The sequence below is a fragment of the Blennius ocellaris genome (genome assembly GCF_963422515.1).
Source record: "Blennius ocellaris genome assembly, chromosome: 3".
Lineage (NCBI taxonomy): Eukaryota > Metazoa > Chordata > Actinopteri > Blenniiformes > Blenniidae > Blennius > Blennius ocellaris.
The window spans coordinates 28,934,232-28,956,474 of NC_137652.1; the positions used below are offsets into that span (position 1 = coordinate 28,934,232).

The 22,243-nt window shown below is 43.9% G+C and overlaps 1 protein-coding gene across 1 annotated transcript in view; it reads left to right on the forward strand.

Moving 5' to 3' along the window:
• Positions 1-14,784: 14,784 nt before the first annotated feature.
• LOC308145264 (neuronal membrane glycoprotein M6-a-like) overlaps positions 14,785-22,243 on the forward strand; it is a gene marked incomplete at both ends in the record, with an annotated part of 18,148 nt that continues 10,689 nt past the window's right edge. Inside the window, 1 exon segment of the mRNA XM_080516636.1 lies at positions 14,785-14,821. Within this exon segment, the coding sequence (XP_080372762.1) occupies positions 14,785-14,821 (37 nt within the window).

Genomic DNA, 22,243 nt, shown 5'->3' on the forward strand with positions numbered 1-22,243 from the left:
CACCGGAGAGAGCCTCACCGGATCAAACTGGGTTTATTAAAGGCACAAATTCCACTAATAACACAAACGAACTTCTGCTATTTTGACAGACAAAAGTTATTTATTACCTGTGGATGCAGAAAATGCATGACGATGACTCATTGGCTTCACTACAGGACAGAAATGTGGATTCAGGGATAAATGACCTCTTCCTGATGAAATTCTAATACAACTCAGCCAACTACTCACATTAATTATTATATTGCTGGAGAAAGTGAAGGAGGAGGATTTGCAAACATCTATAACTGATCACGTTCAGACTGAACCTCGTGCCACCAGACTGAAGTTATAGCCTGTCATACCCCGGCTCCATACACTGAGGTTTTTCTCTGAATTGTCAGACTTTCTTTCCAATTTAGCAGTGAGTTCAGGTAAAGACACTACACTGGATGGCTTTTTATGTAGATGCTGACAATGAGCCTCTATACTACGTTCAGCTCATGATCAGATTCAACGGCTTTTCGAAGGTGTACGAACCCAGTCTTTATTTTAATCACACCCTTGGTCATGTTCTCACTTAGAGAACTGGATCAATCTCTTTCTTCACAAGCCTCTGTCGTCAGATAACTTAATGATATTGTTTGAATTTACATTATTAGGCTTTTGAACATCTGGGAAGAAACTGAAAAGTAGAAGATGTCTGTCAGACGAGACAAGGCTCTGATCAAATTGAAGGATATTATCCATCAATAGATTATCTGTGAATCTGATGGAAAGCTGATTGATGTTATTGTAGATAGTGCAGCAGCTTCACTTCACCCTGTTGCCCCCCTGAAGATAAAAGCTCTCCACCACTATTATACCACCCTCCTCCACTCAGTGGAGGGTGGTGTAATGATGCTATCAGGGCCTTCAAGGTCTTCAAGGTCTTCAAGGCCTTCAAGGCTTCTCTGCAGGTCTCAGAAAAAGATCAGAATCACAGACTGATGTTGATTATATTTTGTCCATGAATACTTATTAAATAATTCCAAATGGTCTGCAGGTTTCTCCTCATCTCTTCTCCCCAGCTGCTGCTTCCAGACTCCTACTTCCACATTAAAGCCTTTAACCAATCACCTTTTAGCTATCACCTGTTGCCGGGTAAAGAAACCTGCCTGAGGCCTTCACATTCACTTCTGCAGGCGTCTGCAGTGTAAAACTAGTGTCGTCACGCTGCTGCTTCAACCAATCAGGTTTTGATATTGGTGACTCAGAGCCTTCTAGAAGGCCGAGCGTGACGTCAGTGTATTCAAGCCCTCTGATTGGCTGGTCAGAGAGTTCACCCTCTAGCTAGCTAGCTGCATCTGTAGCGAGCTGCACCAACAAAAATATATTTAATAGTGGTTTTATCAACCTACAATGACTAAAGGAGAAGATAAAGACATTTGGTTGCAGATTTATTGTCAAAACAATTTTTAAAACGGAATTTTCCAAGAGGTCATTGAACGCACCACAGTACTCGGGGGCACGGAGGTCATGTACAATTTACCTGCGCTCACTACAAACTCTGACAGGATTCAGGATTAGATTTTTTGCTATTATATTATTTTCAAGACCAGGAAAGGTTTGTCTCCCTCCTCGACCCCCAGAGGTTTCTGGAAAAGTAGCAGCATTTTTATGCAGCTGCAGCAGGAGAAGAGTCGTGAACTCCAGATATTTTTTTCCTTCGTAAAGGTATTTATTCTGGCTACACGAGTATCTGCGATGCAATGACTCTTTACACTGCATTTCTGCATGGTAACATGGTTTTTGTAGCCATATAAAAGTTACTGAGGGGTGGATTGACTCAGACTCAAACTACATGAAAACTGGAGAAGAAATTGCGTCTAACTCAAATAGAAGTGTTTTGTTTTGCCTGGAGAGATAGTTTGTTAATCTATTTCAAAACGCTCTTTAACCAGACTGGATTTGCTTACTATTCCTGCTTCAAAGAAGGAATCAAGAACAATCCTATCATTTCTCTTCAGCACTGTGGCCAGGCTGACAAAAACTCACAGCTGTTGAACTTCATATTCCTTTAACTTTGAGCAGTGATGACTTTGTAAACTTCTTTGAGGACAGCATTCTAACTATTGGGGATAGAATTAAAGAGCTGCTGGCCAAATGTATCGCAGACCGATTAATAACATCTGATTTTCCAGCTTCCACCCTATAGAGTCTCTCAGTTATCCTCTAGTGATGCTCAAATTTGAACGAATCGTTCAAAACCCACGAGTCACTTTACTGAACGGTGACTCACGAGTTTTCACGTTCATTAACTCGTTCACTGAGTCATTCTTGCTACAGCCTCCTTGTAGCTGGGCCGCTAAGCACAGCAGCTTCCGGCTCCTAACATTCACATGCGGCAGTTTCAGCACACTCGAGTCAGCTTGTCGGTGAAGTTCAGCACGAATGACTGACTCACCTCCCTTCAATCGTTCAGCTCACATGACCGACTCACCTCCCTTCAATCGTTCAGCTCACATGACCGACTCCCCTCGAAACTCGAAAGAGTCGTTCACTGAATCGGTCAGTAGCACTTCCGCTGTGTCGTTCACCTCATGAGCGGTGAGCGGTGAGCCCTCCCCCCCTCCCTCACCTGAAACTCTCCGAGTGACGGCGGAGAAAAAAAAAATACATTGTTTGTTTCACAAAGCTTGTAGAGATAAATACATGAATAATACATGGATAAATACACAATAAACAATGTCAAAATACCACTGTAGCGTGTATTGTGTTACATTTAATATTGTCCCCTATAATTAGTTCTGCCCTATGAACATCACATTATTTATTGATACTAGCAAAAAAAGAAAATCAGAATGTTGGAAGAAAAAAAACTATAAAAACATAAGTATACATTAATATATACTGCATATCTGCCATTCTGGATGCCAGGTATTTATTCAGTTTAATCATTTATCTAATTTATTTTCTGATTCAACTAAACCTCAAAAACAACACACATAATCTAGAATAAGGAGACCAGGACCACTAAAAACTAGTGTGTACTTATTGTTTATTTTCCTCAGAAGTGTTTCATCATTTTACTATGAATACATGATGCTCCCCCTGGTTCATGTCGCAGTTCAGCCTCCAGGTCCCGGAGCGGGTGGAAATAGTGTGCATGCGCAACTGAATCAAATGACTCAAATGACTCAAATGACTCAGACAACCAATTCCCTTGGATGAACGACTCAAAAACTCGTGAGTCCGTTCGAGGAGTCGGGTTTCTCATCACTATTATCCTCAATTGTGGCTTCATCCAACAACTTGCCTCTTTGATCCAATCCTGACGTTGCAAATGACTTGAGAACAGACGTACTTTCAATAACAAGTTTGAAAAGTCACTCAATGACACAATCAAGCCCAGTTTGCTGTGTTGAGGCCTGCAGGACAGACGATCACATATTTTAACACAACAGACTAAACTTTAACTCGTAATTCATTTTACCTACAAAAGTAATTGATTTCAGGGGATCAGAAGAAGTAAAAGGCCTGTAAAGTAACTTAAATATGTATTTTAAAATCTCTCCATTAATAACGATTCCTCTTACAGTAGAGCAAACTGCTGACTCATCGCTTTTTTCAAGGTGACTGAAAGCACGTACAGAAACCTGTATTGATTCATATCAGTCACAGAGGTGGAGGTAAACTGTGTTGTATTATTCATAATCATGTGTTGTCGCCACAGCTGTCCTGTTTTATTCCCATAAATTCACGTAAATTCCCAGAAATTCCCATGGAAAGTTTCCAACTTTGAAAATTCCCAGAATTTTGCAACCCTAATCCTGACTAAAGTATTTAAAGTTATTTCCCCCCTGAATAGTAATCAATACTGGACCAGATCAACAGCTCTTCAATAACACGCTATGTACCACAAGCCTTAATGGTTGCTGTTGTTAAATCTGTTGTTAAAAAACCCAACGTTCGCCCTGGTATTATAGTTAGTTACAGGCCAATATCGAACCTTCTCTTTATTTCTAAAATCTTAGAACTAGTCAATTTTCCACTGAACACAACACACTGGGTCCGTCTGAAATGTCCCTCTTAACTCCCAATCTATCGACTTTCACTGAACCCCGGAAGTGTTTTGTGTAGCGGCCATGATAAAGACTGTCTGAATTCTCAAGAAGCAAAGAAAAGGAGGCTTGTTGTTTCCTTTAAACCAGGAGTGTCAAACTGATTTCAGTTGAGGAGCCACATCAACCTGATCTGACCTCTGGAGGCCCAACAAGTCAAACATCACATGTTAAACTGCAGATACGGACAAATGTCAAAGTCTTTCCTTCTTTTGATTCTTTTGTAACTGCAAGGATTTGCCAGTCTATTCTGAAATATACATATTAAAGGAAATCAGATACTATTATATTTGCAACAAAAAAAAAAAACAGTATTAAAACAATTTGTCATAATCTGGAAGTTGTTTTGAGTTTACGTGTCTAAAGTATCACTTCACATAAGTTGGACTCATTGTTTTATTGTGAAAGGTGTTGCATCATGTGACCTCCACAGATACTTTAATGTTGGGAGTCAAATTCTTACCAAGGGCGGTTTTCAATGTCATTTTTGCCAATCTGGTGTTTTTAGATCAGCCTCTGTCAGTTTTCATTTTAACACTTCACACTTCGAAAATCACATGGCGGCCGGATTAGATCGTCTGGTGGGCCGCTTCTGGCCCCCGGGCCACGTGTTTGACACCCCTGCTTTAGAGCCTCCTTTAGCCTAGGAAACACTGATGCTTCCTTTAGAGCCTCTTTTAGCCTAGGAAACACTGATGCTTCCTTTAGAGCCTCCTTTAGCCTAGGAAACACTGATGCTTCCTTCAGAGCTTCCTCCTTTAGGAAGCCTCCTAACGCCTTTCCTTAACTCCTTTAAAAAGCCTCCTAACATCTTTCCTTAACTCCTTTAGGAAGTCTCCTAACACCTTTCCTTAACTCCTTTAGGAAGTCTCCTAACACTTTTCCTTAACTCCTTTAGGAAGCCTCCTAACACTTTTCCTTAACTCCTTTAGGAAGTCTCCTAACACCTTTCCTTAACTCCTTTAGGAAGCCTCCTAACACTTTTCCTTAACTCCTTTAGGAAGTCTCCTAACACCTTTCCTTAACTCCTTTAGGAAGCCTCCTAACACCTTTCCTTACCTCTTTTAGGAAGCCTCCTAACGCCTTTCCTTAACTCCTTTAAAAAGCCTCCTAACATCTTTCCTTAACTCCTTTAGGAAGTCTCCTAACACCTTTCCTTAACTCCTTTAGGAAGTCTCCTAACACCTTTCCTTAACTCCTTTAGGAAGCCTCCTAACACTTTTCCTTAACTCCTTTAGGAAGTCTCCTAACACCTTTCCTTAACTCCTTTAGGAAGCCTCCTAACACCTTTCCTTACCTCTTTTAGGAAGCCTCCTAACACCCTTCCTTAACTCCTTTAGGAAGCCTCCTAACACGTTTCCTAACTCCTTTAGGAAGCCTCCTAACACCTTTCCTTACCTCTTTTAGGAAGCCTCCTAACGCCTTTCCTTAACTCCTTTAAAAAGCCTCCTAACATCTTTCCTTAACTCCTTTAGGAAGTCTCCTAACACCTTTCCTTAACTCCTTTAGGAAGTCTCCTAACACATTTCCTTAACTCCTTTAGGAAGCCTCCTAACACTTTTCCTTAACTCCTTTAGGAAGTCTCCTAACACCTTTCCTTAACTCCTTTAGGAAGCCTCCTAACACCTTTCCTTACCTCTTTTAGGAAGCCTCCTAACACCCTTCCTTAACTCCTTTAGGAAGCCTCCTAACACGTTTCCTAACTCCTTTTGGAAGCCTCCTAACACCTTTCCTTAACTCCTTTCGGAAGCCTCCTAACACCTTTCCTTTACTCCTTTAGAAAGCCTCCTAACACCTTTCCTTAACTCATTTAGGAAGCCGCCTAACACGTTTCCTTAACTCCTTTAGAAAGTCTCCTAACACCTTTCCTTAACTCCTTTAGGAAGCCTACTAACACCTTTCCTTAACTCCTTTAGGAAGCCTACTAACACCTTTCCTTAATTCCTTTAGGAAGCCTCCTAACACCTTTCCTTTACTCCTTTAGAAAGCCTCCTAACACCTTTCCTTAACTCATTTAGGAAGCCTCCTAACACGTTTCCTTAACTCCTTTAGGAAGTCTCCTAACACCTTTCCTTTACTCCTTTAGGAAGCCTCCTAACGCTTTTCCTTAACCCCTTTAGGAAGCCTCCTAACATCTTTCCTTAACTCCTTTGGGAAGTCTCCTAACACCTTTCATTAACTCCTCTAGGAAGCCTCCTAACACCTTTCCTTAACCCCTTTAGGAAGCCTCCTAACACCTTTCCTTAACTCCTTTAGGAAGCCTCCTAACACCTTTCCTTAACTCATTTAGGAAGCCTCCTAACACGTTTCCTTAACTCCTTTAGGAAGTCTCCTAACACCTTTCCTTTACTCCTTTAGGAAGTCTCCTAACACCTTTCCTTAACTCCTCTAGGAAGCCTCCTAACACCTTTCCTTAACCCCTTTAGGAAGCCTCCTAACACCTTTCCTAACTCCTTTAGGAAGCCTCCTAACACCTTTCCTTACCTCTTTTAGGAAGCCTCCTAACGCCTTTCCTTAACTCCTTTAAAAAGCCTCCTAACATCTTTCCTTAACTCCTTTAGGAAGTCTCCTAACACCTTTCCTTAACTCCTTTAGGAAGTCTCCTAACACATTTCCTTAACTCCTTTAGGAAGCCTCCTAACACTTTTCCTTAACTCCTTTAGGAAGTCTCCTAACACCTTTCCTTAACTCCTTTAGGAAGCCTCCTAACACCTTTCCTTACCTCTTTTAGGAAGCCTCCTAACACCCTTCCTTAACTCCTTTAGGAAGCCTCCTAACACGTTTCCTAACTCCTTTTGGAAGCCTCCTAACACCTTTCCTTAACTCCTTTCGGAAGCCTCCTAACACCTTTCCTTTACTCCTTTAGAAAGCCTCCTAACACCTTTCCTTAACTCATTTAGGAAGCCGCCTAACACGTTTCCTTAACTCCTTTAGAAAGTCTCCTAACACCTTTCCTTAACTCCTTTAGGAAGCCTACTAACACCTTTCCTTAACTCCTTTAGGAAGCCTACTAACACCTTTCCTTAATTCCTTTAGGAAGCCTCCTAACACCTTTCCTTTACTCCTTTAGAAAGCCTCCTAACACCTTTCCTTAACTCATTTAGGAAGCCTCCTAACACGTTTCCTTAACTCCTTTAGGAAGTCTCCTAACACCTTTCCTTTACTCCTTTAGGAAGCCTCCTAACGCTTTTCCTTAACCCCTTTAGGAAGCCTCCTAACATCTTTCCTTAACTCCTTTGGGAAGTCTCCTAACACCTTTCATTAACTCCTCTAGGAAGCCTCCTAACACCTTTCCTTAACCCCTTTAGGAAGCCTCCTAACACCTTTCCTTAACTCCTTTAGGAAGCCTCCTAACACCTTTCCTTAACTCATTTAGGAAGCCTCCTAACACGTTTCCTTAACTCCTTTAGGAAGTCTCCTAACACCTTTCCTTTACTCCTTTAGGAAGTCTCCTAACACCTTTCCTTAACTCCTCTAGGAAGCCTCCTAACACCTTTCCTTAACCCCTTTAGGAAGCCTCCTAACACCTTTCCTAACTCCTTTAGGAAGCCTCCTAACACCTTTCCTTACCTCTTTTAGGAAGCCTCCTAACGCCTTTCCTTAACTCCTTTAAAAAGCCTCCTAACATCTTTCCTTAACTCCTTTAGGAAGTCTCCTAACACCTTTCCTTAACTCCTTTAGGAAGTCTCCTAACACATTTCCTTAACTCCTTTAGGAAGCCTCCTAACACTTTTCCTTAACTCCTTTAGGAAGTCTCCTAACACCTTTCCTTAACTCCTTTAGGAAGCCTCCTAACACCTTTCCTTACCTCTTTTAGGAAGCCTCCTAACACCCTTCCTTAACTCCTTTAGGAAGCCTCCTAACACGTTTCCTAACTCCTTTTGGAAGCCTCCTAACACCTTTCCTTAACTCCTTTCGGAAGCCTCCTAACACCTTTCCTTTACTCCTTTAGAAAGCCTCCTAACACCTTTCCTTAACTCATTTAGGAAGCCGCCTAACACGTTTCCTTAACTCCTTTAGAAAGTCTCCTAACACCTTTCCTTAACTCCTTTAGGAAGCCTACTAACACCTTTCCTTAACTCCTTTAGGAAGCCTACTAACACCTTTCCTTAATTCCTTTAGGAAGCCTCCTAACACCTTTCCTTTACTCCTTTAGAAAGCCTCCTAACACCTTTCCTTAACTCATTTAGGAAGCCTCCTAACACGTTTCCTTAACTCCTTTAGGAAGTCTCCTAACACCTTTCCTTTACTCCTTTAGGAAGCCTCCTAACGCTTTTCCTTAACCCCTTTAGGAAGCCTCCTAACATCTTTCCTTAACTCCTTTGGGAAGTCTCCTAACACCTTTCATTAACTCCTCTAGGAAGCCTCCTAACACCTTTCCTTAACCCCTTTAGGAAGCCTCCTAACACCTTTCCTTAACTCCTTTAGGAAGCCTCCTAACACCTTTCCTTAACTCATTTAGGAAGCCTCCTAACACGTTTCCTTAACTCCTTTAGGAAGTCTCCTAACACCTTTCCTTTACTCCTTTAGGAAGTCTCCTAACACCTTTCCTTAACTCCTCTAGGAAGCCTCCTAACACCTTTCCTTAACCCCTTTAGGAAGCCTCCTAACACCTTTCCTAACTCCTTTAGGAAGCCTCCGAACACCTTTCCTTAACTCCTTTAGGAAGCCTCCTAACACCTTTCCTTAACTCCTTTAGGAAGCCTCCTAACACCTTTCCTTAACTCCTTTAGGAAGCTTCCTAAAACCTTTCCTTAACCCCGTGACGTCATCCAGAAGTGAAGGTAAGGTCCATAGAGAAGGAGACAGGAGGGACTGTAAGGCGATACCCAGTCCTGACAGTGAGGTGAAGAAGTTTGCTGATTGGTCAATGACGATGGTCACTCTGGACAATCAGTATTTAAATATCTCCTCACAGTCTTCATCCTCCATTGTTGTTCCCATCTGTCGCTTTGTGCTCACTGGTTGTCCAGTGAACTGGTTTATTGAAATCTTTCATAATGACATCACACACCTCCGTCTTTACACAGCGTTCACAACCACCTACATTTTAACATACTCTCTGAGGTGTGACTGCCTTGCCTTGCCTTACCGTCCTGCCCTCCTCTGCCTTCTTTACCTTCCTGCCCTGCTCCACCTTACCATACCGACCTGCCCTGCTCCGCCTTAACCATGCCGTTCTGCCTTGCTCCGCCTTACCGTACCGTTCTGCCTTGCTCTGCCTTACCGTACCGTCCTGCCCTGCTCCGCCTTACCGTACCGTTCTGCCTTGCTCCGCCTTACCGTACCGTTCTGCCTTGCTCTGCCTTACCGTACCGACCTGCCCTGCTCCGCCTTACCGTACCGTTCTGCCTTGCTCCGCCTTACCGTACCGTTCTGCCTTGCTCCGCCTTACCGTACCGTCCTGCCTTGCTCTGCCTTACCGTACCGTCCTGCCCTTTTCCGCCACATACTGCAGGGGGACCGGAGTACGTAGTGCGGCAGCAGAGGGATGAAGGAGCCGTGGGTTGTCAACACCTGACCTATAACAATTGGTTGCGAGTAGGGATGCACCAATCCATATTTTTTCACTTCTGATCCGATCCCGATACCTGAATTTAGATATCTGCAGATACCGATATTATTCTGATGCCAGAGCTGTTGGGTTAGATATTATTATTATCATTATTGTTGATTTTACATGAGGCTATAACAAACTCTTCTCTACACGCAAGTATGGAAAGTATGAATGTAGGACTGTATTCTCTCAAAAGGCAACTTGAGGTTAGTAGAAGGTGAAGGAGACTTCGGTCCAGGATGGAAGCTGGGAAAAAGACTTCCGCCAACGATGCGTCTTTGTTTGGCAATTTTTTTTTAATATGGAATAGGATGACATCAAAGAATCCAAAGCTGATGACATGAGACAGGGTGAGAGAGGCAACTCCCAAAAGGCAACTCGGACAAACAAAGGAAACGTCGCTGCTTATATCAGTCAGCGAGACCATTTACCTAATTAGCATAATATAATAAAGGTCACTGATGTTAGCATCTGGTCTTAATTAGCACCTCTTTCAATTTTCAGCCTCTTCTGGGAAAGATAGGCTGTGACCTATCCCATGACCCTATCTGGACCCTTTGGAGCCAGCTTGCATGCCACAAAGCAGAATAATATGATGCTAAAACAAGGAATAAATATATATTAGAACAGTGTTTTTCAACCACTGGAGTTCCGGGAGATCTAGTCAGGTGAGCCGTGGGAAATGATCCAATTTCACATTTTTTTCTAAAAATCATTTGCTCTCACAGTCGTTGTCAGCTGTGAGAGCAGTGTGTTGAAGAGTAATCATGTATAAATACTCTTCACCACTAGATGGCAGCACAGAACTTTACCGGTGAAATGTAAAGTGACAGACGTCAGTGTGGTTAATCTCCACCTCCTGCTACCATCTTGTATCAAAGTACTGTGTCAGTGACAGTGATGGAGAAGTTTTTGAAAAGGAAGAATGTGAACCAGGATCTCAGCTCTTCATCCATCAGGTCCAGGTTTCACACTGAGGGAGTCACTATTAAAAAAAGAAATTGGGAAATACTTTTTTTCTGTATTTACTTGATTTATGTTGATAAAACTTTGATGAGAATGACTTTATATTGTTAATAGAGGCTACAGAGTTTAAAATTTTAACATTTCCGGGTGGTGGTGTGCCTCCAGATTCTTCCAAAGAAAAAAGTGTGCCTTGGCTGAAAAAGGTTGAAAAACACTGTGTTAGAAGATTTCAGAAAATATACTTCAAAGGTGAGAAAAGGAAGCAGTACCAACTATTTAGTTCCATGAGGACAATGTGAGGGTCTGTGTGACGTCATCACCTCATAATAAACTAGTTCTATCTTTACAACCTCACAATCACTTTACTAATCTCTGGAGAAATGATTCATCAACGCAGAACAAACTAGTGTTTCCAGCTCTAATGCAGCACAAATGATTGGGACTATTTTCAGGGAGTTTAGCGTGGAGGAGGACACAGCTTCACTGATTTCTGCTGCATGATTTCAATGTATCCCTGCTCAAACACACCTGTTATCATAATTAGGCTCTGCAGAAAGCTTGATAACGAGACACTAATTGCTGTCAGCTGTGTTGATGTGAGGACACATTGAAATCATGCAGGGCTGCGGCCCTCCAGGACCAGGATTACTCCGCCCTGTTTTACATTCATCATAGTACGGAGACTCTCTGGTCAGAGTTATGAAGGGTCTTCAAACAAAGGACAGGTTTCTGTTCTGGTCTCTGTTTATTTCCTGTTCGTGTCTTGGTCCAGTCTCTGTTCTTATCCTGTTCTTGTCCTGTTCTGGTTTCTGTTCTGGTTTCTGTACTGGTCTCTGTTCTTGTCCTGTTCTGGTCTTGTTCTTGTCCTGTTCTGGTCTTTGTTGTGGTCTGTGTTCTTGTCCTGTTGTGGTGTCTGTTCTTGTCCTTATTGTGGTCTCTGTTGTGGTCTCTGTTCTTGTCCTGTTCTTGTTTTGTTCTTGTCCTGTTCTGGTCTTTGTGGTGGTCTATGTTCTTGTCCTGTTGTGGTCTCTTTTTTTGTCCTGTTCGAGTCTTGTTCTTGTCCTGTTGTGGTCTCTGTTGTAGTCTCTGTTGTGGTATCTGTGATGGTCTCTGTTCTTGACCTGTTGTGGTCTCTGTTGTAGTCTCTGTTGTGGTATCTGTTGTGGTCTCTGTTCTTGTCCTATTGTGGTCTCTGTTGTAGTCTCTGTTCTTGTCCTGTTCTTGTACTGTTCTGCTCTCTGTTTTTATCCTGTTGTGGTCCCTGTTTTTGTCCTGTTCTGGTTTCTGTTCTGGTTTCTGTACTGGTCTCTGTTCTTGTCCTGTTCTGGTCTTGTTCTTGTCCTGTTCTGGTCTTTGTTGTGGTCTGTGTTCTTGTCCTGTTGTGGTGTCTGTTCTTGTCCTTATTGTGGTCTCTGTTGTGGTCTCTGTTCTTGTCCTGTTCTTGTTTTGTTCTTGTCCTGTTCTGGTCTTTGTGGTGGTCTATGTTCTTGTCCTGTTGTGGTCTCTTTTTTTGTCCTGTTCGAGTCTTGTTCTTGTCCTGTTGTGGTCTCTGTTGTAGTCTCTGTTGTGGTGTCTGTGATGGTCTCTGTTCTTGACCTGTTGTGGTCTCTGTTGTAGTCTCTGTTGTGGTATCTGTTGTGGTCTCTGTTCTTGTCCTATTGTGGTCTCTGTTGTAGTCTCTGTTCTTGTCCTGTTCTTGTACTGTTCTGCTCTCTGTTTTTATCCTGTTGTGGTCCCTGTTTTTGTCCTGTTCTGGTCTTTGTTGTGGTCTATGTTCTTGTCCTGTTGTGGTCTCTGTTTTTGTCCTGTTCTGGTCTTGTTCTTGTCCTGTTCTGGTCTTTTTTGTGGTCTATGTTCTTGTCTTGTACTGGTCTGTGTTCTTGTCCTGTTGTGGTGTCTGTTCTTGTCCTATTGTGGTCTCTGTTGTGGTCTCTGTTCTTGTCCTGTTCTGGTTTTGTTCTTGTCCTGTTCTGGTCTTTGTTGTGGTCTATGTTCTTGTCCTGTTGTGGTCTCGGTTTTTGTCCTATTTGAGTCTTGTTCTTGTCCTGTTGTGGTCTCTGTTCTTGACCTGTTGTGGTCTCTGTTGTAGTCTCTGTTGTGGTATCTGTTGTGGTCTCTGTGATTGACCTGTTGTGGTCTCTGCTGTAGTCTCTGTTCTTGTCCTGTTCTTGTACTGTTCTGCTCTCTGTTTTTATCCTGTTGTGGTCCCTGTTCTTGTCCTGTTCTGGTCTCGGTTCTGGTCTCTGTTCTTGTCCTGTTCTGGTCTTGTTCTTGTCCTGTTCTCGTCTTTGTTGTGGTCTGTGTTCTTGTCCGGTCGTGGTGTCTGTTCTTGTCCTATTGTGGTCTCTGTTGTGGTCTCTGTTCTTGTCCTGTACTGGTCTCTGTTCTTGTCTCGTTCTGGTTTTGTTCTTGTCCTGTTCTGGTCTTTGTTGTCGTCTATGTTCTTGTCCTGTTGTAGTCTCTGTTCTTGTCCTGTTCATGTCCTGTTCTGGTCTCTGTTTTTATCCTGTTGTGGTCTCTGTTCTTGTCCTATTGTGGTCTCTGTTCTTGTCCTATTGTGGTCTCTGTTTTTGCCCTGTTCTGGTCTTTGTTGTGGTCTATGTTCTTGTCCTGTACTGGTCTTGTTCTTGTCCTGTTGTGGTCTCTGTTGTGGTCTCTGTTCTTATGCTGTTTGGGTCTCATTCTTGTCTTGTTGTGGTCTCTGTTCTTGTCCTGTTCGGGTCTTGTTCTTGTCCTGTTGTGGTCTCCGTTCTTGACCTGTTGTGGTCTCTGCTGTAGTCTCTGTTCTTGTCCTGTTCTTGTCCTGTTGTGGTCTCTGCTCTTGTCCTGTTCGGGTCTCGTTCTTGTCCTTTTGTGGTCTCTGTTCTTGTCCTGTTCGGGTCTTGTTTTTGTCCTGTTGTGGTCTCCGTTCTTGTCCTGTTGTGGTCCCTGTTCTTGTCATTTTGTGGTCTCTGTTCTTGTCCTGTTGTGGTCTCTGTTCTTGTCCTGTTCGTGTCTCGTTCTTGTCCTTTTGTGGTCTCTGTTCTTGTCCTGTTAGGCTCTTGTTTTTGTCCTGTTGTGGTCTCCGTTCTTGTCCTGTTGTGGTCTCTGTTCTTGTCCTGTTCGGGTCTCGTTCTTGTCCTTTTGTGGTCTCTGTTCTTGTCCTGTTCGACTCTTGTTTTTGTCCTGTTGTGGTCTCCGTTCTTGTCCTGTTGTGGTCTCCGTTCTTGTCCTGTTGTGGTCTCTGTTCTTGTCCTGTTCGGGTCTGTGTTTTTATCCTGTTCCTGTCCTGCTCTTGTCTTGTTCTGGTCTCTGTTCTGCTCCTGTTAGAACTCAGTGCTGAACTGATGCCCTTGATCAAAGCATCATATGACACAGATCAGAATATTTCAGTGGGATTCAAGGTTCAGCACTAAATTGATTTCAGTCACATTCTATTTTGGTCACGTAAACGATGATGAGGTCAGACTACAGTTAACCATGGAGTTCCACAGGGTTCTGTGTTAGGACCTATAATTGTCACATTATACATGCTTCCTGGAGGGAATATCACAAGGAAACACTCCATTGATTTCCACTGTGATGTAGAGGACACACAGCGGCACAGATCTTTGAAACACGTCTCCTAGCAACAGTTAGCTTTAGCAATGCAAGCCAATGCTTCAGAAATGGACTCAGAGGAAATAATCACTTTGGAGCTGTATCAAGTTAAAGTGACCATCATATCTTCAGATTCCACTGCAAACAAACTAAAAAAAAACAAACCACACCGGCTCAGGGAGAACATGCAAATCCAACGGCAAGGATAATCTGGTTCATTTAAAAATACATCAAATATATATTTTTTTTATTATGTGTCAGACTGGAAATACTTTCAGATCAAATGTTTAACCATTCATACATATGTAAAAAAAAAATATTAAAAAATGATGTGTGCATGTGTGTGTGTGTGCGTGTGTGCGTGTGTTTGAGGGTGGATGCTGGAGACGCTCAGACGTTCACAGAGGAGAGAGAGAGCGTTGAGCTGGGACTTCCCTCAGCCTCCATCATCTGCAGGGAGGGAGAAAAAGCACTCACACACACCAACACACACACGTCGACTCCCCCCATACATACACACACACACACGGTGCTCAGAGCTAGAGAGGGGCTTTAAAACCCGCTTCCCACCAAACGGAGACAAAGGGACTATACGCCGCCGCCATGGAGGAAAACATGGATGAATCGCAGAGCCAGAAAGGTACGAGAGCGAGGGAAGCTTCTCCTCCGTCTTTATCTGCCTCCATCAGCCACTTCATTGTTCTGCACCCATCCCTTATCGTGGGGTCCCTTTGTGTGTGTGTGTGTGTGTGTGTGTGTGTGTGTGTGTGTGTGTGTGTGTGTGTGTGTGTGTGTGTGTGTGTGTGTGTGTGTGTGTGTGTGTGTGTGTGTGTGTGTGTGTGTGTGTGTGTGTGTGTGTGTGTGTGAGAGAGAGAGACAACATGTCCTGCAGGATGACAGAACCCTCACAGCAGGTTGGGGTGTGTTGGGTTGGACGAGCAGCAGCAGGGTCTCCTGCAGGTTTCTCCTCCTCAGGCAAAGACTATGAGCGCTGGTGAACGAGTGAATGAACGAGTGGATGGATGATTGGATGGACGAGTGGATGGATGAGTGGATGGACGAGTGGATGGATGAGTGGATGGACGAGTGGATGGATGAGTGCAGGGATGCTTGGCGTCGTGCGACTCTGTTTTCGGGAGGAGACAGAAAAACGCAGTGTTTGTTTGTGCTGAGCAGCTCGGAGGCAGGCGGTGTTTAGGAGGGAGGACGGACAGATGGAGGGACAGATGGATGGATGGACGGATGGATGAGGGAGTGGCTGTGTACGTGTGTGTGTGTGTGTGAATGTGGGGGGGGGGGGGGGGGTGATTGAAGTGACCAGGGGTCCAAACCTTGAAATAAAGGCGGCTGGGGGGTGGGGGTGGGGGAGGGTGGGGTAGCGGGCGGTGGGTGGTGGTGGGGGGGTGGGGGGGGGCAAGTGGGGCAGTGATTGATGCCTCTGTGGGGATTTTCTTTGTTAGCTTCCATTGTTGATGCTTCACGCTTGTCTGAACACCCTCTCCTCTCCTCTCCTCTGCTTTCCTCTCCTCTCCTCTCCTCTCCTCTCCTCTCCTCTCCTCTCCTCTCCTCTCCTCCTCTCCTCTCCTCTCCTCTCCTCTCCTCTCCTCTCCTCTCCTCTCCTCCTCTCCTCTCCTCTCCTCTCCTCCTCTCCTCTCCTCTCCTCTCCTCTCCTCTCCTCTCCTTTTCCCTCCATTTTCCCTTCCAGTTCCTTGTCTGCCTGATACACTCATTTTTTTGCTGTCCTTTTCCCTCCTCTTTCACTGCCTCTATTTTGACTCATCCCTCCACCATCTCACCTCCCCCCCCTCCCCCTCCTCCTCCCTGCCTCACTCCTTCGCTCCCATCTTCCCTCCCTCCCTCCATGTTTGTATTTATGATCTCTCACTTTGAATCAGACCTGCTTGCTCTCGTGTGTGTGTGTGTGTGTGTGTGTGTGTGTGTGTGTGTGTGTGTGTGTGTGTGTGTGTGTGTGTGTGTGTGTGTGTGTGTGTGTGTGTGTGTGTGTGTGTGTGTGTGTGTGTGTGTGTGTGTGTGTGTGAGAGAGAGATTCTCGTTGTTGTTGTTGTTGGTAAAATGGGCGTGTCCCTGTCGTCTGTGCTTCGTGGTCCAGGTTCAGTTTTGTGGCATGTTTCAGTAAAAAAAAAAAAAACTGAAACACAAACAGCTGTTTTTAAAAAAAAGATCAAAATCATTGGGAACCGTAGAGAAATGTTAACATCTATTGATGCTGTATCTATGGAAACACCGCGGTGGCATCAGCTCCTGTGCTGTGATTGGTGGGTGTTTTCTGTTTTCTGGAAAGAAGCAATTCCAGCCAATCACATCGCCTAATGAGGAGACATGGCGATTCAAGCAAACCCACCCCTGCACACGCACACACACACACACACACACACACACACACACACACACACACACACACACACACACACACACACACACACACACACACACCTAAGCCCTTCTGTTTTTTTTTTTCTGTCAAAACAGCTCCATTGTGACATTTTAGCATCATCCTCCTCATCTTCCTCATCCTCCTCATCCTCATCATCATTATCATCATCGTCATCGTCTCCTCTCATGTCCTTATTTGGTCTGGCTTCTCTCCTGAGGGACTGGACTCCAGTCGGTAGTGTTTCACAGATTACAGATCACACATGTAATCCTCTGAAGTCCCACTGAGAAGGTGTTTGCTCCTTCCAGCTGACCATCACCTTCACCACTCCTCGTTCTCCCAGAGGTTTCAGGCCATGTGATTCATGGTTCAGGTTCTTGTGCTGGGTCGTGTTCAGACTGTGTGCATCTCACCTGCCCTCTTCTCCTCCGGCGTCTTGTTGCCCCGCCCTCCATGTGTCTCACCTGATCGGCCAGTTATGTCAGCGTTTCAGCTGAGTTCACACGCCCTCAGGTTTGTACTCAAACTGAAATTTCCCCCTCTATGTTTACAAAAAACTCTCCATTGACACAGACCCCTCACATCCACCTGGTTCAGAGCTGCTATGAGCAGCCAGTCCTGTAGGGGGCAGTATAACAAGAAGCATGAAACCTTGATAGCCAATCAGAATCTTGGGGGGAAAAAAACCATTACGTCATAAATTGTGACGTATATCTCCACCTCCGCCCTCCAGATGCACCCGGACACAGAGTGTTTCTACGTCTCCACTGTGGGCGGAGTTTTCAGGAATCCTTGTTTGTGGCGACTTGTGTATAAATGTAAGAAACGCAGAGAAATATCAACATTTTTACAAAAATATCTGAGTACCTGGAGACGCGGCCTGAGATTAAGACTGCATGACATTCTGTACAGGTGAGGTCAGTCAGTACATACACACACACACACACACACACACACACACACACACACCCTTCATAAAGACATCATGACAAGATGAAGATACGTTTTCGGGGTCAAGCTGATATCGCTGATCTCTGATTGGCCAAAACATGATGGTGGCCACGCCCACTCAGCGACACATGGAGAATGAAAGCACACTTTATTAATCAGTTTGGGGGAAATTCCTCTTCATTCTTTTACATCCTTTATTTGAGGGTTTCCGGCAGCGTCTTCCTCTGGGACCCACGGCAGTGACCTGCTGTTGTGGGATTCAAACCTGCGAACTTCTCTCGCCTCAGGCCCACTGCCCCCATAACTTCTAAATAAATGTGCACAGCAGTGTCTAGCTCTGCTTTAGATTGTGCAAAGTTGTTTTTTTTGTTAACCACAGACCCTCCAGTGATCTTTATTTAGGAGGTCCTAGTTTCAGACCTTCTACGTTCTTTCCTTTGGGTTTTCGTAAGACTTTTTTTTTTCATGAATCCTACTCCAGTCAGATGTTGCACCTGAAAGATTCAATTTGATCTGCTGATGAAGAATCTTCTGCAGGAAACTCCCGTCTGATTCCATTATTCTAATTTCAGTGTGATGAAAAGTTTGTTTCATTGATTATCTAGTGATAAATCAATCACTGCCACATTAAAAATTTAAATGACAACAGTAAAAAACAACACAAAACAATGCATATTACAGAGAGAAAGTGAGGAATAATATTAGTGGCTTGACTAAACATGTTGAGGCATCCTAACCCTAACTCTACCTCCTCCACCTCCACTCCCCCACTTCCTTCAATGGGCTCTGAGATCCTCTGCTGCCTGCAGCTCATGTCTCATATCCATCATATCTGCTGAAGGACCAAACGTCTCTGCAGAGCTCCACGTCAGCCGTCCCTCTGTCATCTCAGCGCCGGTTCCACAAAGAAAACTCCACCTCACAGCAGTCATGACACTAAAACACCCGGCATCCTGCACACCAGTAGAAATAACCTAGAACACCAGTAGAAATAACCTAGAACACCAGTAGAAATAACCTAGAACACCAGTAGAAATAACCTAGAACACCAGTAGAAATAACCTAGAACACCAGTAGAAATAACCTAGAACACCAGTAGAAATAACCTAGAACACCAGTAGAAATGACACCAGTAGAAATAACCTAGAACACCAGTAGAAATAACCTAGAACACCAGTAGAAATAACCTAGAACACCAGTAGAAATAACATAGAACACCAGTAGAAATAACCTAGAACACCAGTAGAAATGACACCAGTAGAAATAACCTAGAACACCAGTAGAAATAACACCAGTAGAAATAACATAGAACACCAGTAGAAATAACACCAGTAGAAATAACCTAGAACACCAGTAGAAATAACCTAGAACACCAGTAGAAATAACCTAGAACACCAGTAGAAATAACATAGAACACCAGTAGAAATAACCTAGAACACCAGTAGAAATAACACCAGTAGAGATAACCTAGAACACCAGTAGAAATAACATAGAACACCAGTAGAAATAACATAGAACACCAGTAGAAATAACACCAGTAGAAATAACACCAGTAGAAATAACCTAGAACACCAGTAGAAATAACCTAGAACACCAGTAGAAATGACACCAGTAGAAATAACCTAGAACACCAGTAGAAATAACCTAGAACACCAGTAGAAATAACCTAGAACACCAGTAGAAATGACACCAGTAGAATAACCTAGAACACCAGTAGAAATAACCTAGAACACCAGTAGAAATAACCTAGAACACCAGTAGAAATAACATAGAACACCAGTAGAAATAACCTAGAACACCAGTAGAAATGACACCAGTAGAAATAACATAGAACACCGGTAGAAATAACCTAGAACACCAGTAAAAATAACCTAGAACACCAGTAGAAATAACCTAGAACACCAGTAAAAATAACCTAGAACACCAGTAGAAGACGTGTGGAGACACAAGAGGCCACAGGGAGATGCAGGGTTTCTATTCACCTCATATCCATTTCATTATACTGACCACTAATAGAAAGGGACTTAATGGAGGGAGGATGAAGTCAATAGAAATTGACTTAGCAGGAGGAGGGAGGGGAAGAGGAGGAGGAGGAGGGGGGGGGAGGAGGAGGAGGAGGGGGGGGGGGGGAGCAGAGAAGCAGCTCTGCTCTCAGAGGGAGACATAAACCAGAGACTCAGTGAGCAGCAGGTCGACCTCAACCTCCTGTTTCACTGCCTCATCCTTCACACCTTCACCTGCATCACTCCTCATTCACTCCTCATTCACTCCTCATTCACTCCTCATTCACTCCTCATTCACTCCTCCATCCCTCCTCATTCACTCATCATTCACTCCTTATTCACTCGTCCATCCCTCCTCATTCACTCCTCATTGATTCCTTATTCACTCCTCATTCACTCCTCAATAACTCTTCCATCACTCCTCATTCACTCCTCCATCACTCATTCTCTCCTCCATCACTCCTCATTCACTCGTCCATCACTCTTCATTCACTCCTCATTCACCCCTCCATCACTCCTCATTCACCCCTCCATTACTCCTCATTCACCCCTCCACCACTCCTCATTCACTCCTCCATCACTCCTCATTCGCCCCTCCACCACTCCTCATTCACTCCTCCATCACTCCTCATTCGCCCCTCCATCACTCCTCATTCACTCCTCCATCACTCCTCATTCACTCCTCCATCACTCCTCATTCACTCCTCCATCACTCCTCATTCACTCCTCCATCACTCTTCCATCGCTCCTCATTCACCCCTCCATCACTCCTCATTCACTCCTCCATCCCTCTTCCATCACTCCTCTTTCACTCCTCGTTCACTCCTTGTTCACTCTTCATTCACTCCTCCATCACTCCTCCACCTAGTTGCTTCCTCCGTCACACTACAGAAGAAATGTGAGTGAAATGAGTGAAGCTGTTTTATGAGTGGTTGATGTTCAGTCGTCTTATTTCACAGATAAAGTCTTGACGCTATATTTTGTCAGTGGTAAAGCACGCAGTGAAGGGCGAGGTGTTCTTCTACTGGAGTATATTTGAGGTGATGTTTGTCTTTTGAAGGGACCAACACTGTTTTCTGAACGCAAAGGTGACATTAAAGTAACACTAAGACACTGAGCTGCTTCCTCCTCCTGCTCCACCTTCTCATCACACCACTTTTATTCTTTCATTGTTTCCTGTTTGATTACATTAAAGGTAAAAAGAGAAAATATGAAAAAGTAATACATGTTGTTCAAAGTAGTGAAGTTGTCCCGCTGGGGAAGCTTCTCTCAGGATGAAAAGACCTGAGGTGTGGAGCCCACCTTCACTGAACTCTCAGTCTGAACACATCAACCTCTGTCGTTCCCCACACAACCTGTCCTTCTTCATCAGCTCATCCTGAACAGCTCAAATACATATTCAAATATTCTGCAGAACCAGCCTGTTTAATCTGCTGCAAACGTTCATGGCGACAAAACAATTCTACTTCCTGGTTAAATTGTTTGATTTGATTGGGTGGTAATGCCATTTATTTTGGGAAGTGACATATTTCTAAATCTCCCAGTACATACCATCTGGGACCACCAGATGTCCCTGTATGACATCAGAACGGTGCTACGGTGCAACAGACAAACCCTCCATTACAACTGTGTTTGATTGAGCGCGCAAGGTGAATTTCCCCTGAAAGCAAAACCCACAGCAGGAAGAGTTCAGCGTGTGTGAGGAACTTGTGAGGGGCCGGAGAAAAGACGGTTACCGTGGTGATGAAAAGAAGGAAGGCCAATCCTGAAGCTGAAGCTTGATGACCACAGCTGATCGGAACAAATTAATTTATTGTTGTGGAAGAGCTGCTGCTGGAGCGAGAACATCAACGGAGCAGGTCTACCTGGAAACACAATCTAAACGTTCTGATACACCAGTGAGACAAACACATGTTGGCTGTTCTCTTTGTGGAGCTTTTCACTAATGTGATACTCACATGTGACTTATTGTCCATAGAATACGGTGAGAGTGGAGAAATAATATGGATGGATGGATGATGGATGGATGGATGGATGGATAGATGATGGTTGGATGGATGGATGGATAGATGATGGATGGATGGATGGATAGATGATGGGTGGATGGATAGACTGACTAATAGTGGATGGATAGATGAATGATGAATAGATGGATAGACTAATGATGGATGGATGGATGGATGGATGGTTGGATGGATAGATGGATGGATAGATGAATGATTGGTGGTTGGACGTATGGTTGGATGGATGAATGATGGATGGATGGATAGATGGATGAATGATGGATGGATGGATAGATGGATGAATGATGGATGGATGGATGAATGATGGATGGATGATGGATGGATAGATGGATGGTTGGATGGATGGATGGATGAATGGACGGATGGATGTATAGATGGATGGTTCGATGGATGGATAGATTGATGAATGATGGATGGATAGATGGATGGATGGATGAATGATGGATGGATAGATGGATGGATGATGGATGGATAGATGGATGGATGGATGAATGGACGGATGGATGGATAGATGGAAGAATAGATGGATGATGGATTTCTTATTCTTTTTCATGCTCCTTGTCTTCTCCTCCATCTTTGGTGTGTTTCTGTGGTGTTGCCACATCACAGCACCACCTAGAGGCCAGGTACATGTACTACAGCGGCGTGTATTAGTTCAGTTGTGTGTTTGCTGAGTCATGACGTGTGTT